General features: G+C 66.2%; 1 protein-coding gene across 1 annotated transcript; it reads right to left on the reverse strand.

The window, feature by feature from the left end:
* Positions 1-6,428: 6,428 nt before the first annotated feature.
* PLPP2 (phospholipid phosphatase 2) lies at positions 6,429-11,266 on the reverse strand. The gene is made up of 6 exons (XM_082331211.1): positions 11,092-11,266; positions 8,601-8,752; positions 8,003-8,280; positions 7,755-7,812; positions 7,441-7,617; positions 6,429-7,338 (listed from the first exon to the last, which is right to left on the reverse strand). The coding sequence occupies exons 1-6, from the start codon at positions 11,141-11,143 to the stop codon at positions 7,201-7,203; spliced, it is 855 nt and encodes a 284-aa protein (XP_082187337.1). The 5' UTR covers positions 11,144-11,266; the 3' UTR covers positions 6,429-7,200.
* Positions 11,267-14,616: the final 3,350 nt, after the last annotated feature.

The raw sequence follows: 14,616 nt of genomic DNA on the forward strand, positions 1-14,616 counted from the left end.
GCAGCTGCTCACGCCGGTTCCTAGCGCGCCACGGGGCAGCACTGGTGGGGTATGCGCCGGGGGAACGAGAGCCCGTCCTCGAGTACAACAACTCGCCTCCAGGCCCTGGTAGAAAAGAACAATAATAATAATAACCTCAACGAAACCACTGAAATAGAGCATGACTGCACAAAGGCCACCCTGCATGTGCCCGGAGGGCTCGGGACTCCTGGGAGCGATGGGCTACACTGTCCCCTCAGGCTGTGATCAGGGGCTTCCAGCCATGAGCCAGGTTCTGCTGGCTTTACAGAGCCAGGGACCACCCCCAGTCCCCCTGTGGGAAGCCCAGCCCGTTTCACCCCGTCTGTCCCCCAGCAGTCCCAGCATTTGCTGAGAGCAGCTGTGGTCTCAGATGGGAGATCTCCCGTTACCCCAGCTCTGCCGACCCCCCTGTCTCTGGAGCTGGAAAGGGCTGGGGATGCCCCCACCCTCGCTGCACCTGCTCTTGGCCCCACACCAGCGACCTGTGGGGTTTGTGCTCCGTGGAGGGAGGATGGCTGGGGAGGGAAAGGGTAGAAGAGCGGTCTCCCAGCCCTTATTATATTTTAAAATGTGATAGCAGCACAATGTCTATTTTCGTAGACGGAACAGATAATTTCTGGAAGAGGGCCATAAATCTCAAAGGGAGGGGAAATAATTTGGCCAAGGTCATGTTAAGGCAGCAAGAGTGTAAAAGGGAAAAATATTAAAATAACAGAAAAAAAGTAGTTGAGAGCTGGATTGACATACCATCTCTGCCCCTAAGCCCCCTCCCCAGCCTGGGAACCCTGTCCCCTCTGCCCAGCATCATCCCGTGGGCTGAGACGGGCACGAGGGGCTGGCTGGGTGAGAGAGGCCAAAGGAGCAGAAGAGCACAGAGACCCCGACGAGCAGCCCCCGGCATGACCCTGGTACCCTCACTCTCAAGCAGCCCCTTCTTGCAGCCCCCTCAAGTCCCTCTCCCCTGGCTGCAGCAGCCCCTGCACGCTGTGCCATGCTCAGGGAGCCCTCAGGTGCACCAGGGCATGGGACCAGGGACAGGGTCGTGGCCCTGCATGCCGGGGGACACGATACGCTCAAGGCGGTGCTGGGCTGTCGCAGGGGGAACTGGGCTCCCCCCCGGCTGCACTGTTCCCCAACATGAGGGCATGATGGTGGCAGAGCGGGGCAAATGCCATTGCAGCACTGATGATGAAGGCAACAAAGCTGCTGGCAGATCCCCCTGCCCTGCTGCTGCGGTTTCTCTCGTCCTCACCCGCTCCCAGCCAGGCAGCGACAGCCCCTCTATCCCGTCCCGGGCCCGAGTGCCGGGGCTCTGACAGCACCATCCATCACCGCCGGCTGCCCACACCGTCCATCTGCAGAGGCAGGGGAGAGGTGCAGGCTTGGCAGGGCCAGACCTGCTTGCACTGTCTGGGTCATTTCTTCTCCAGCAGCCAGCTCTCACGCAGCAGCTCCGAGAGGCAGAGACATGCTGGCAGCAGGGTGATCCCTGCCATAATGGAGAGGGACCTGCAGCCCCCGGTGGCCTCGCAGTGCATTTGGTGGGAACATCATGGTAGGAGTGGGAAAGGAAAGGATCCCAGGAATACCCACCTCATCCGCTGTTACGCAGGTCAGGCCTTCCCCTGAGCAAGAGCCAGGGCTGGTGGGGAAAGGTCAGCCATCCCACGGCAGGGCTGGCGCTCGGCAGGCCCACGCTTCCAGAGAGCACGTCCCTGGCAGCGCCACATCTCCACGCGGCTCCTGGCAAGCAGTGGAAAACAAACTGCTGCTCGTACTCTCTGGCTGCTTCTCCAGGCTTGGCTGCCAGCTCCTCCATGCCAGAGTGGCTCTAGCGGGGCTGGGGTTACGCGGCAGGGAGGGCTCCCGGCGGTGCCTGCTGCCCCAGCCGCTTGCCCTGCCGAGGGACAGCCCCAGCCAGCTCCAACCCCTGTGCCAGAGCCAAAAGCAGGGTGACCCTGCATGCTCCAGCGGGACCGGGCACTGGCTTGGGACAGGCTCTTGCCTGGCTGCTCTGATGAGAAAGAGGCATCATTTACCAGCCTCCCATGGGAGGGCTTTCCCCTCCTCATTTCCTCCTTCTTTTGCTATTTAATTTATTCTCTAGCCCCCTCCTTCCCTTACTCAGTGAGATCAAAGGAGTCTGTAGCACCGGGGACATTTCATAGGAATCGTCGATTAAAGGAGGAGGGGGGAGGTGGCACTGATGGGATCAGAGGAGGAGGAGGAGGAGAAGAAGGAGGAGGAGGAGAGGCTGGAGGGAGCACCCGTGCTCCCCGCAAGGTCCCGGCAGACCGGGCTGGGCCGGGCAGCGCGGCGAGGGCACAGGGGACACCGGGGCGGGGGCGGCGGCCCTGCGGCGCTGCCGGGGGCTGGGGGCTCCTCCGGCCGTGCCCCCAGGGGCCCGACAGCCCCGGGCCTCCCCAGCCCCGCGCCGGGGCTGCGCCAGCGGAGCGCCCGGGAGCGCAGCCGGCGCCGGCGGCTCCGGGGGCCCCGGGGGCGGCGGCCGGGGCTCGGCGGGGCCGGGGCTGCGGAAGGGCTGGGGCTGCCGGGGCGGCCCCGCGCGTCCCGGCCCCGCTCCAGCGGCTCCGCCGGGCTCCTGCTGCCCTCTGCCGCCGGCCGCCGCGCCCCGGTGCTGCCAGTCGCCTCCGCTCCGCCGAGCCCCGCCTGGCAGCTCCGAGCCAGCACACGGGCGCGGGGCGGGATCGGGCCCTCGCTGCCCGGCGGTGGGGTGGGACGGTGCCTGCTCCCACTGGCCGGTGGGAACGCAGGGGCTGATGCCAGGGGCATGGGCTGCTCCGGGAGCCCGGTCCAGGCACCAGCCCCTCACTCCCAACCGTTCTGGGCCCCCGCAGCCCCCGAGGGCCACGGCCACGCTAGGCAGCACTGCCACCTCTGCAGGCCGCAGCCTGGGGGTCCTGGCCCGGACACCCCAGCTTTGCCCTCGCCACGCTGAGAAGAGGCCCACGCGACGTGGCAGCCTGCCCCCCCCCCCCCGTGCCGCCTCCTCGCAGGCTGCACTCGGGCAGGGAGCTGCAAACATCCTCACCCGAAGGTGCAACCTGCTCCACCGGCAGGCATCGGGCCCCTCCCAGCGTGTCCCTGAGCAGGGGCCACCTCGCACCCCCCCAGCCGCAGGCTCATCTGGTGGCAGCCTCCTCCCGTGGCTGCTGGCCAGGGAAGGGGATGTTTAAGGGATGAGTAACATCCTTCCTGGCAAGGCCTCTGCCCACTCCTGGAAGCGTGCTGCGGGCACCGGGAAGCTCAGCCCCTTTGCCTGCCTCTTGCCCCAATCAGCTGGGGAAAGAAGCCAAGAGCAGGAAGAAACCCGGGGATGGGGCCAGGGAAAACGAACCCAGACAAAGCCCGTTGAATCGGCTGGAGTCCCAGGTGCCAGGGAGAGAGGAGGGAGGATGCTGCGTGGCAAGGCAGGAGGCAGCCAGGAGGCACAGGTTGGGGGAGGCAGCCCAGGGCCCCCTCTGGAGCAGGGCTGGAAGTCAGAGCCTGGCTGAGTGCTGCCAGAAGCAGCTTATTTTGGAAAGGAGGCGTCTTGGCTGAGCACTTGGTGCGTGGAGCTGCTGACGCTGGGGAACAGCACGGCTCTCAGAGAGCAGGTCCCAGCCATGCCTTGCAGGCCAACGCTGCTTGGCTTCAGCCTGCAGCTGAATCGGCCCCAGCACAACCAGGACTGGATCCCTAACTCCTGAGTCACCCACTGCAAAGGGGTTTGGACACCCCAGTCGCAAGCCGGCACAATGCCCATGGCCACAACTCACCCTGCACGTGAGAGGAGCTGCCTGGGATCCACCAAGCAGGATGCACAGAGCTCTTGCCAGCTCTGACCCACGGCGCTTGGTACAACCTCAAGCCTTGAATGGGGAAAGGGAGGCACACAAGCTGGTGGGGGACACTTTACTCCACTGCAAGACCCTGCTCCCCTACCCTCAGCTCCCAAGAGCAATACCAGCCCCACTATACCAGCAGCGCAGTGAGCCTGGCCCAGATCCTCCCAGTGCTCAGACTGGGGGACTCGAGGCGGCTGCCTCGCAGACAGCGGGGTCTGGCCCAGAGCCGGAGCAGCAGTAGCAGCACGCCACAGCATTCAGCCATGACCGGGGCTAGCAAAAGTGGGACAGATTGCAGACTTTGCAGCAGAAACTGGACCTGCTTTGCCTTCCCCAGTGCCCTGCTGGCATCCATGGGGCCGAGGAGCTGGCACACAGGCAGCTGCCAGCATCCCCTGTCCTTCCAGAGAGGGGCTGGGGAGCACACACAAGGCAGGGGCTGGCTGCAGCTCACAGCCCCTCGCTGTGTCCAGACACAGCTCGGGAGCTCCCTCCAACTCCAGGTTACTCGTGGCTTGGCATGCCATGAATTTGGTCAGGTCTCAGCCCCTTTCCCACATAGAGGTATAGCTGTGAACAGGCGGGCAGCCTTGTCCGCCTGGGGAAAGAGCAGCCGAGCTCCCCACTGCACACCAGGCTGCCCTGCCCTTCGGAGCCGCACACTGCAGCATTGTGGCCCAGCTGGTTTTTCCAGAGATGCATCCAAGGGGTGAAATCAGATCTCAAGGGAAGGGAGCAGGCACGTTCCTGGCTGCACAGAGTAGCTGACGAGGTAATGCCAGAAACTGGGGCAGCTGCTGGGCACCACAGCCTGGCCAGAGGAAAACCAAGCAGACAAGCTCCTGGACCTGGGCTGTGCCTCGCTGCCCCCAACTCCAGGAGCTGCTGCTCCTTTACAGACCTTTGTTTGCAAACCCTGCAGCAGAGACGCCCTGCCCTGGCACTTCCCACCAGCTTTGTTTTACACCATCGGATATTAAACAACCAGCCCGGAGGGCTGGGACAGGGGGAAGCAGCCTGCTGGGGGACCAGGGACAGGCTTGCGGGAGGAAAGCTCTCAAAGGAAAACAGAAAAGCAGCGTGTGGTGAGGGAGTTCCCTCCGCACAGGGAAGGTATTTTTGGTCAGGGCTTGTCTAGACTGGAGTAACCCACACTGCGTAAGCACATCAACACCACGCAGCAAGCCTGGGGCGTGCAGGGCGCCTGCTGTTCCTCACCAGGACAGACTGGGCTGCACTGACCAAGGGCAGGCAAGAGGCTCTGGAGGCAGAGCTGACCCCAGGACTGGCCATCCCACCCCCTGAGGGCCTGGGGTGACCCCGGGCGCTGCTGGGCCCTGTTCCCCAGGCCTCGGTACCCTGGAGAGCGCGGGATGTGCCCAGGTGGAGGGAGCTTACAGCAGCCAGGACTCTGAGGGTCCAGCTGGGGTTCCCTGTGCCACATTGGCAGCTCTGCCCACCTCCGGCAAGCTGTGGGCAGGACCCCAGTGGCCCCGAGCACGGGGGGCAGAGCTGGGATCCCCCCACCTTGACCTGAACCCCAGAACTGGGCAGGGCTGTTGCTGACACCGTGAGTGACGCGGTGGAGCAGACACAGCCCTGGCTGACCCTTGAGCCTGGTCCAGCCTGGCCCTGCCAGGGCACCACCAGGGTGCTGCCTCCTGGTGCCCCCCCATCGCTCTCCAGCCGGGCAGAGAGCCCCTTATCCCCCCAGCCCGGGGCCGCTGGCCATCCCTGCCGCAGCCCTTCCCGCAGCAGGAGGGACACGAGCTGGCCCTGCCAAGGCTCCCTCTCCGCCCTGCCTTCCCTCGGCTCTGGCTCCCAGAGCAGCCAAGGGAGCTGCAGGCACAAAACGTCACTTTTTCCGAGAGCTTCTCTCTGCCTTCCCTTCCCCCTTGCAGAGGCCGGCCATGGTGCTGGGGAGCACGGGAAGCTCCCAGGGGCAGGGTGAAGGCAGCGCCGGGACAGGACCCAGCTGAGACTCTGCGCTGTCCATGGCTCTTCTCACCTCTTGAAGGCAAGATGTCACAGGCAGCGTGGGCAAGGAGCACCTGGCCAGCCCCATCTCTGCTGGGGCTCCCTCCCATGGGAGGGTGCTGCTCCCATCAGCCCCTCACTGTCCCATCAGCCCTGGTTGAGCCCAGCTTCCCTGGAGCAACTGGGAGAGGGGCTCAGCAGCCCCAACAGCCCCCCCTGCAGCAAACCTCCCTGCTAGTGAGGGGCTTCAGAGCCCCTTCCCTTGGAAAAGGAAACCCTAAACACTCAAGCCCATCCACTCCAAGGCCAGGAGCATCCATGGAGTAAGAGAACAGGCCTGACACAGACATTCTTTAAGGATGATCTAATTTAAAAAACACATTTTTATAAAAACACATCATAATGCAAATTCATGTAGTTTAAAAAGAGGCCCACAGCACTCCAGTGCTGAAGGCAGCTGCGTGTCAGCAACAGGACTGCTCCGTGGCCCATTCCCCACCTTCCCAGGGCGCTCGGAGTCCTGTGTCCAGCTCCACATCCCCATTTATTTTCCTTTACCACAGAAAGCTTTTCCCCTCCCCCCCCACCCCCTAAAGCATCAGCTGAAGCTACAGGAGAGAGAAAGGCTCGAGCATCCCCCTTGCCCCAAGCCAGGCATGAAGCAGGCAGGGTGCAAGAAGACCTCGCTTCCAGCAGTGCAGCATCAGGCACCACTGGAGAAAAGCCTGCCTATGCACCCTTTGCTTACACCAGCTGCTAGCAGCCAGGACTGCTTTTAAAAGTAAATCAGGGAACAGAGAAGAGCTCTGGATTGCTTTAATCCTTTCCAAAAAAGTATTGCTAGCCCAGCAGCTGTCCTCCTCCCCCTGTGCTTGTGAGGATTTGTACTCATAAGGCTGGATAATTTGACAGGGATAACACACACTCAGCACAGGCCACCTCAGACTTCCCAACGAGTTTGCTCTTCGCTTGGTGCGGTTTGCCAGCCTGACAAATCCACCCCCACGTGCCACCCTCCCTCCCTCTCTCTCTTCAGGCGGAGGGCTGGGACCGGGGACGGCAGCCTTGAAGTGTGACTCAGATGCACAGGGGACTGAGGACCTCCCCTCCCGTGGGCAGGGCGCTGGGATCGCTGGGCACCAGCAAGCACAGAGGCACCAAAGGCATAGGGAGCTGCGGCACTGCGGGAGCAGGGATGGGCAGGGCCGTCCTACAGGTACCTGCAGCAGCGAGAGGCACCGGAGCCGTGGAGCCAATGGTTAATACAGAGCCAGCATCCCCGTCCCCCACGCCAGGAGCGGTGCAGAGCGCGGTGAGGGGCAGGTCTGCAGTCCGGTGCACGTGGCCCGCACACAGCTCACGGGGCGCCCCGGTAGCTGTAGTGATTGCAGTCGGGGTCGCTCATGGTGAGCGGCAGGCTGGGCTTGCGCTCCGGGTCCTTCTCGTCGCGCTGCCGTGGGGGACGGTGCTTGAAGAAATCAGACACATAGCGAACCTGGAAAAGACCGACGGGAAAGAGGGTTTGGGGACCCCTCCAGCAGGCTGAGCTGCAGCCAGCAGCAACCCAGCAGAGCAGAGTCACGCAGGGGACACTCACGATGAGGACGGCAATGAGAGCCCCTTGGAGCAGCCCCGCCAGCACATCGCTCCAGTGGTGCTTGTAGTCGGACACCCTGGTGTAGCCCACGTAGATGGCGAAGGCGATCAGGAAGAACTGGATGGTGGGGCGCAGGAGCCGGGTCCACTTCCCCACCAGCCGGGCTTGCACGTAGAGCTGGGCAGGGAAGGGGGGAGCAATCATCCAGTGCAGGGGGCACCAACCAGCCTGAAGATGGGGTGCTTGTGGCACCGGTCTGCCGGGAGGGACAGGACCCACGGGAGCTCGCCATCTTCCCGCGGCACGGCACTTACCGCCAGGAACACCATGCAGTACATCCCAAAGGAGGAGTGCCCGGAATAGAAGGACAGCCTGCGAGGCAAAAGGCATGGGTCAGGCCATGAGAGTGAGCCCCCAGTGCCCCACTGGTCCCTCACCCGCTCTGCAGGCTCTGCCCTGCAGCAGGAGAGCACCGATACCCGTCTGGGGCTGCCGCCAGACTGCAGGAGCCCAGCACCGCTGGGCAGGTGGAGGGGATGTATCCTGTGGCCCCACGCCTCACCTGGACTCGGTGACATTCCTGCTCTCCCCCTGGCAGACATTCTCCAGCTGCACATAGACAGAGCAGTTCACCTTGGACCAGTCGGGATTGCAGACAGCCAGGAAGTTCGGCCGGAGACGGCCGATCATGTATTTGGCCAGGTCGGTCAGGGACTGGCTGATGGCCCCCCCAAAGAGGAAGGTCCCCACCACCTTGTAGAGAGCAGCCAGGTAGTTGTTAAACTCTGACTTGGAGTAGAGGCGCTCTGTGTAGACCAGGTACGCCTCTCCTGATGAGATCTGCAAGGACCAAGGGGCAAGGGGTGAGGGTCTTAGGGCTACCAAGCAGCTCCCCAGCACCAGGGGTACGGGATGCTTTGGCTCTTGGGTCTGTGGCAGAGGAGCACCCGGCACCCGCCTGCCACAGGAGCTCATGGGGCCTCTCCCCCTCCCTGCAGGGAACCAGCCCCACGGGACACAGGTCTCACCGCACCAGAGGGAGCTCCTGACCCCCAGCAGAACAGGGCTCGACCAGAGGGTCCTGTTGCCCTGCCAGGGGTCTAGAGGTGAGCTGTGCCAGGATATCCCTGCCCCAAGGGAAGGGGATGGCGCTTCCTTACAATGACAACAGTGCAGGTGATGGTGACCCCAGCCATGAGGCCATGGGTGATGGTGTCCGCCTTGTAGGGGTAGCGGATGGAGTCATCATTGCAGTAGAAGCCCCGCTTGTACGGGGAGTTCACCAGCGTCAGGATGACGAAGGGCAGAGACGCTGCAAGGCAGAGAGAAGGCGAGGACTGGGGACACCCGCCTGCAGGCTCCACACAGGCACCCAGCACCGCACGGTCTCCCCATCCCTTGCCCCCAGGTCTCTGCTCCCCGCTGCCAGGGAGGGATCCCCTCTGGGGACTCAGTCCCAAGCCACCTGCACCCAGGGCAGGAGGACTTGCACCCGCCAGCGCGCTGGCCCCACCGCTGATAGGGCCCTATCGGAGCTTGCAGCTGCCTGCAGCCCCCAGATACCACAGGAGACGGCCGCGACCAGGCACCTGCAGAGCCCCCGCGGCTGCCCCACTCCTCCCCAGGCGCAGCAGTTGCAAGGCCTGCTGGAGGAGACCAGGGCTGATCTTGTGCCCTCTCCTCACACTCCCCAGGATCCTTTGGCCTAGGAGGATGGAGCTCATTAGAATTAATGAGCACAGGCATCTTGCAAACCTGTTTTACAGCAGGGAAGGGCCCCCAGGCCCCAGATGGTCCCAGCAGGACCCTCACACTGGCCCCAGGAGAGCCAGTGCCTGGAGATGCTGGTGGGTGATCCAGCCCAGGCACGGTTGGACCCCAGTACACTTCGCTTCCCACCCTCGCCCTCCCGCAGCCCGTGCTCCCGCCACCCTCTCCTCTCCCCTGGCAGGGCTCTGGAGAGATGCTGCAACCGGCTGGATCAGTCCAGGGAAGGAGGCTTTTCTACCCCGCTTGCCCCAACCCTGGCCACAGGCATTTTAGAGCTCGTCCCTGGATGGGATCGTCCCTGAGACCAAAAAGGGTTCGGGGGGGTCTCTGCCCCGTGCAGCAGGCATGCCAAATCCCCCGCTGACAGGGGCCCTCCTCCCCCTGCAGCCGCTCCCACCCTGCCCAGGGGATGCCTTCCCTGGTAGCGCCCGGCCGGGCAGCCCCGAGAGAAGCCAGGACAGGGCCGAGGGCCGGAGGCACCGCCTCGGGGGACACGGGGCGCAGCCGGCCCCGGGATGCTCTTCGCCGGGGAAAGGCCCCAGAAAGCGCGGTCCTTCCTCGGCCCGCGGTCCACCTTAAGGCCGGGCTCCCCTCCCGGTTCCGCCTTTCCCGGCGGTTTCCGCCTCCCCTTGTTCCAGCGTCTCCCGGGAACGGGCACCTTTGTCCCCGCCCGCACCCTGCTCCCGGGGGTCCCTCCGCGCCCGGAGCCGCCGCCTCCTCCCCTCGCCCGGCGCGGGGGGAAACGAGAATAAAACAGCAGCCCGCTGCTCCCCGGCCTCCCGCCGCCCCCCTGCTCCCCCCGAGCGGAGGCAGCAGCAGCCAAAAAGCGCTGCCAGGGAGCTGGGAACAAGCCCCGGCTTCTCCCACCCCGCTCCGGCTGCGGGGAGCCGCCTGCCCGGCGCAGGGGTGTCTGCAGACGCCTCTGTGTACACCTCAAACGTTAATTTGCAGCCCAAATTAGACACCAATTTTCTTTCTGGATAATTTCATCCTCTAAAAAAGCTCCCCTAAAAATAAAAGACACCGGCACGCGAGAGAGAAAAGCGACCCAAACAAAAACAGGAACCTGCCCCTCCCCACCGGTGCTTAGAGCCCAAGAAAGCAACTCCCGGCCCGGGAGGTTCAGGCTGAAATTACGACCTGGGCCTTTATTTTTAGTCCTTCTTAATTAGGTGCTTGCCAGCGTCAGTTTTAGAAACGGGCGTTCGCCTGCACCGGGGGAGGCTGTCGGGGTGCGGGGAAGGGGCACCCCGAGCCGAGCTGCCCGGGGCTGCAGAGCCCCCCGGCCCCGCTCCGGCCGCCCGCGGAGCGCAGAAGGCACCGGCCCTCCCGCCCGAGCGGCGCGGCGGGGCCCTGCCCGCAGCCTCCCGGCCCGGGACCGGCTCCGACCCCCGGCTCCCCGGAGGAGGGCCCCGGACCCGGCCCGGGGCCCCCCGGCTCCCGCTCGGCCGCGCCGCGGAGCCCCGCGCCGGGCACGTCCCCGGGGCGCTGCGGGCTCCCCCAGGGCGCCCGGACAACGCGGCGGCCCCGCGTCGGGACGGCAGCTCCGCGGCGGGGCCCGGCAGCTCCGCGGCGGGAGCCGGTGCCCGCCCAGCCCCGCCGCCCCGAGGGCGAAGTGGCGCCGGCGAGGCCGGGGGGCTCCTGGCGGAGGCCCGGAGCCCCGGGACAGGGGCCGGGCAGGTGCCTCCCGGGCTGCCCCCGGCCCGGCCCCGCAGCACCGGCAACGGGCTGGCCCGGGCAGAGGCGCGGGGGGGACCCCGGTACCACCCGCGGACCCGGCCCCAGCCCGCGGCACGGCACGGCCCCGCCGGGGGCGACCGGGGACGCTGCGGAGCCGCCCGGGGCGGGGGCGCCGCGGCCGCGCCGGTACCGAGCCCTCACCGACCGCCAGGCAGAGCACGTCGAGCACCACGAAGACCTTCCTGCGCTCCATCCCGCTGCCGGTGGCGGCCCCGCGGCCCGGCCCGCGGCTCACATGGCCCGGAACGGCGCGGGCCCGGCCGGGAGGTAAAGTCCGGGCGGACGGGACGGGGCGGGGCGGGACGGGGCGGCTCCGGCAGCCGGTGCCCCCGCCCGCGGGCCGGGGCGGGAGCGGGCGTGGGGCGGGGGCCGGGCCGTGGGGCCGGGGCAGGTGTGGGGCACGGCGGGGGCCGGGGACAGCGGGACGCCGGAGGCCGCCCGGGCCCCCTCGCCTCCAGCCGCCTCCCCGGGCCCCGCTCCAGCGTCCTCGGCGCCGGCCTCCCCGCCCCGGCTCGGCTGCCTCCCGAAGGCGGAGAAGGGGGAGAAGGAAGGGGGCGAGGCCGCATGTGGGAGCCGCGTGTGTCCCGCCAGCCTCGGGCTTCTTTCCTGAGAAAAGAAAAGGGGGAAAAAAAGAAAAATCCAAGAGTGGCAGAACATGGCCACGGAAATGGGCTGGCTGCATCGGTGTGGTGCGGCGGCATTTTATCATGAGCAGATATGGGGCTGACTCAGTCGCGATGCCAGTTGTTGGGGGAAGGAGGGTTCCCCGGGGGCCTTCAGATGCAGTGGGGAGGCCGGTGGGGAGCAGAGCAGCCGGATTTAAACACAGGACAAGGCACATGATTTAACTGCTGAAACGCAGGGTGGTATTTTCCTGTGCCTCAGACGTTGTTGGGGCAGGACAGGCTCCTGGTGCTGCCCGTTGGGGCTGGGGACATGCCAGGCCGGTGGCACTTGGAACGGGGATGGGAGCAAAGGTTCGAGCACGGGTCTCTGCAGCGAGTCTCTGGTGGGAGCAGGGACGGCCGCAGCCTGGCTGTTTGCTCCTGACTCTCCGTCAGGAGCGGAAGGAAACATAAATAATACAGAAGCCACCCAAATGATAGCTACTGGGCTGGTTTATTTAAGTGCAGCGTGAGTGGCCTGTGGAGAATGTCAAGGCTGTTGTGGGAAGCCAGCAGAGCTGGAAACGCTCTTGGGCTGCCCTGGGATTTAAGGAGAGGGGCAGAATCGCTTGCCAGCTTTCCTCTGCTCCGATCCGGCCCGGTGCAACCTCCCTTCTGCCTGTCAGTGCCATGGGGGCCTGGCACTGCTGCCAGGGCAGGATTTGCCCCACGTTTGTTGCCTGCAGGCCCTGAATCTTGGTGGCAGGCGGGTAAAGCCCCGAGGCAGGAGAGCCGAGGGGATACCAGAGGAGGGGAAGTTGGCCGGCGCCTGTGGGATGCCTGGGCTGTGTTGTGGAGGGCATGCGGGGTTTAACACAGTCTCTCCCACTGCTGATAAATCTGCCCTTCTTGTCACAGCCCCCGGCACTCCTTGGCCGTGCTGAGCCACCCTCGTGGCTGGCGTGGAAGTGCTCTGGGCTGGGGCCATCGTGGGGGCACAGATGTGGCAGCGTGGGGCTCAGCAAGGACAGGATACGGCCCGGCGGGGTCATGCTGACCCGTGCTGTGGGTGCATGGCTCCATGCTGGAGCAGGGCAGAGGGAGCGAGATAAGGCAGCTGCTCCGCTGCCCGTGCAGCACGGCCTCGCGGTGCGGGCGCCGCAGGCAGGACTTTGCCCCATGCGGTGCCGTGGCTGCCGGATGGTGCCAGGGCGGCGGGAGCCACCCAGGAACAGCCCAGCCCGGGTGGACTGGCTGCTCTCAGCTCGGTCCAGCACTCAGGGATGTCACAGGGATGGCGAGCAGCCCCTGCCCTCAGCTCGGCCCCGCGGGGTTTGCTCAGCCTGTGCGGCGCTGGGCGATGGGCTCAGCCTTCCCGAGCAGGGCTCCGCACGGGGCCCCGGCCAGCGAAGGGCCTTGCAGAGCCGTCTGGGGGCCAGCGACGCAGCCCTGGCTGCTGGGGGTGTCGTGGGGAGGCCTGGTGGCATTTGGGCCCCATTTTCCACATTTCCTCCAACTTCACTTTCTGTGGAGTCCCACGGGACGCCGGTCCCGGCCTCTCCCAGCCCCAGGGTGGGCGCTGGGACCCCATCCCGGGGGTCTGCTGATGCCGCGCTCCGGGGGGAGAACCGGGACCCTTCCCCCGCCGCTGGCGGAGGTTTGCCCCCGTCTCTGCTGCCGCCCCCTCGCACAGAGGCCCGCGGGCGGCGGACGGTGGCCTCCCGCGGGCCCGAGCCGGAGGAGCGGGGGCTGCTGGGGGCGGCCGAGCCCCCTCCCCGGGCCGCTGCAGCCGCGGGGGGGGCGCCCGTGCGGGGAGCCCCGGCGGGGCGGCGCCGGTCCGCGGGCGCGGAGCGGGTCCCCGGCGCGGGGCTGCGGCCCCCTCTGCCGTCCAAACGCCGCGGCTGCAGCGGCCGCGCCCCGGCCGGGGCTGCGCCCGGAGCCGCCGCCGCGCTCCTGCGGCCTGGAAGCGGGGAGGAAACAACCGCGAAGCCCGCGGGGTGCGGGAGCCTTCGGTGCGGTGCCCTGCGGACCTTACACCCGCGGGAACGTCCCTCGGGTCAGGCAGGGCCAAGAAAGGCGTTTCGAAGGATGCGAGGGGCAGCGATCCACCCGAGGCTCCCAGCCTTCCCGCCGCTCCTTAGGGCCTGGAAGGAGGCGGGGAAGCCGCTCCCGTCCCTCGTGCTGTGCCCGCCCCCGCACCCGGCCTCTGCCGGAGGGAGCCGGGGCCCGCAGGGCCGCAGCCGCCGGCCGCCCTCCTCCTCTGCGGCGCAGGCAGAGCCGCGCCCCGGCCCTGCTCGGGGCCCAGCAGCCGGGGTGCGCTGCCGCAGGGCCGAGGGCCGCTCCGGGCCGCGCCGCTCCGCCCGCTCCCGCCCGCGGCAGCACCGCAGCCTGCTCTCGGCCGAGCGGGCGTTTGCCCTCCCGGCTGAGCGGCCAGGAGAAATGCGGAGCGGGGAGAGCTCCCAGCCAGAGGGGCGGGCTGCCCCTCTCCTGCTGGTTTTCTGGGTGGCGTTTTCCAGCTGCAAGCGAGGGAGGCGGGAGCCTGCATCCCACCCCGAGGCCCTGGGACAGAAGGTGAGAGCCAGGCAAGAGCTGGTGAACAGGATTTAAGGGGTTTCTGACAAAACAGAGGGGCTTTGTGGCAAGGAAGGAGCCTTCTTGTGGAAACATACAAGGCAGTTGCAGCAGGAACATTTCTCTTGCCTCCAGGATGTTATTTCTGGCTGAAGCCAGCGAGACGTGGATGGACCCCTGCCTCCCACTGCCACGGGCTCTCTGAAGGCTGCCAGGGTTTCGGAGGACTCGGGGCACCTGTAGGAGCAATGAACAACTCCCTCCCCTCCACACACAGCACCGGGAAGGAAAATTCAGACGAGGAAGCCAGGCCTCCTCCCAGCTTGTGATAGCATCCCTGGTACAAGGCATGGGAAGGTGGGCAGGGCCAGGAACAGAGAAAAAGAGGGACCCCGAGAACCATCCCCAGAGCCCCCGGGACAGGAGCCGCAGGCAACTGGGGCAGCTCACGCGCACTGCGGCCATGGGGAGCGCCTGCACCACCGCCCTG

Source organism: Platalea leucorodia, assembly GCF_965183815.1.
Source record: "Platalea leucorodia genome assembly, chromosome: 21".
Lineage (NCBI taxonomy): Eukaryota > Metazoa > Chordata > Aves > Pelecaniformes > Threskiornithidae > Platalea > Platalea leucorodia.

Bases quoted from the DNA above. Each gene is read 5' to 3' on its own strand.
- PLPP2 (XM_082331211.1), bottom strand. From the start codon at position 11,143: ATGGAGCGCAGGAAGGTCTTCGTGGTGCTCGACGTGCTCTGCCTGGCG. The intron at 7,618-7,754 runs GTAAGTGCCGTG...TTCCCTGCCCAG, and splicing joins ACTGCATGGTGTTCCTGGCG to CTCTACGTGCAAGCCCGGCT. The intron at 7,339-7,440 runs GTGAGTGTCCCC...GGTCTTTTCCAG, and splicing joins CTCTCATTGCCGTCCTCATC to GTTCGCTATGTGTCTGATTT.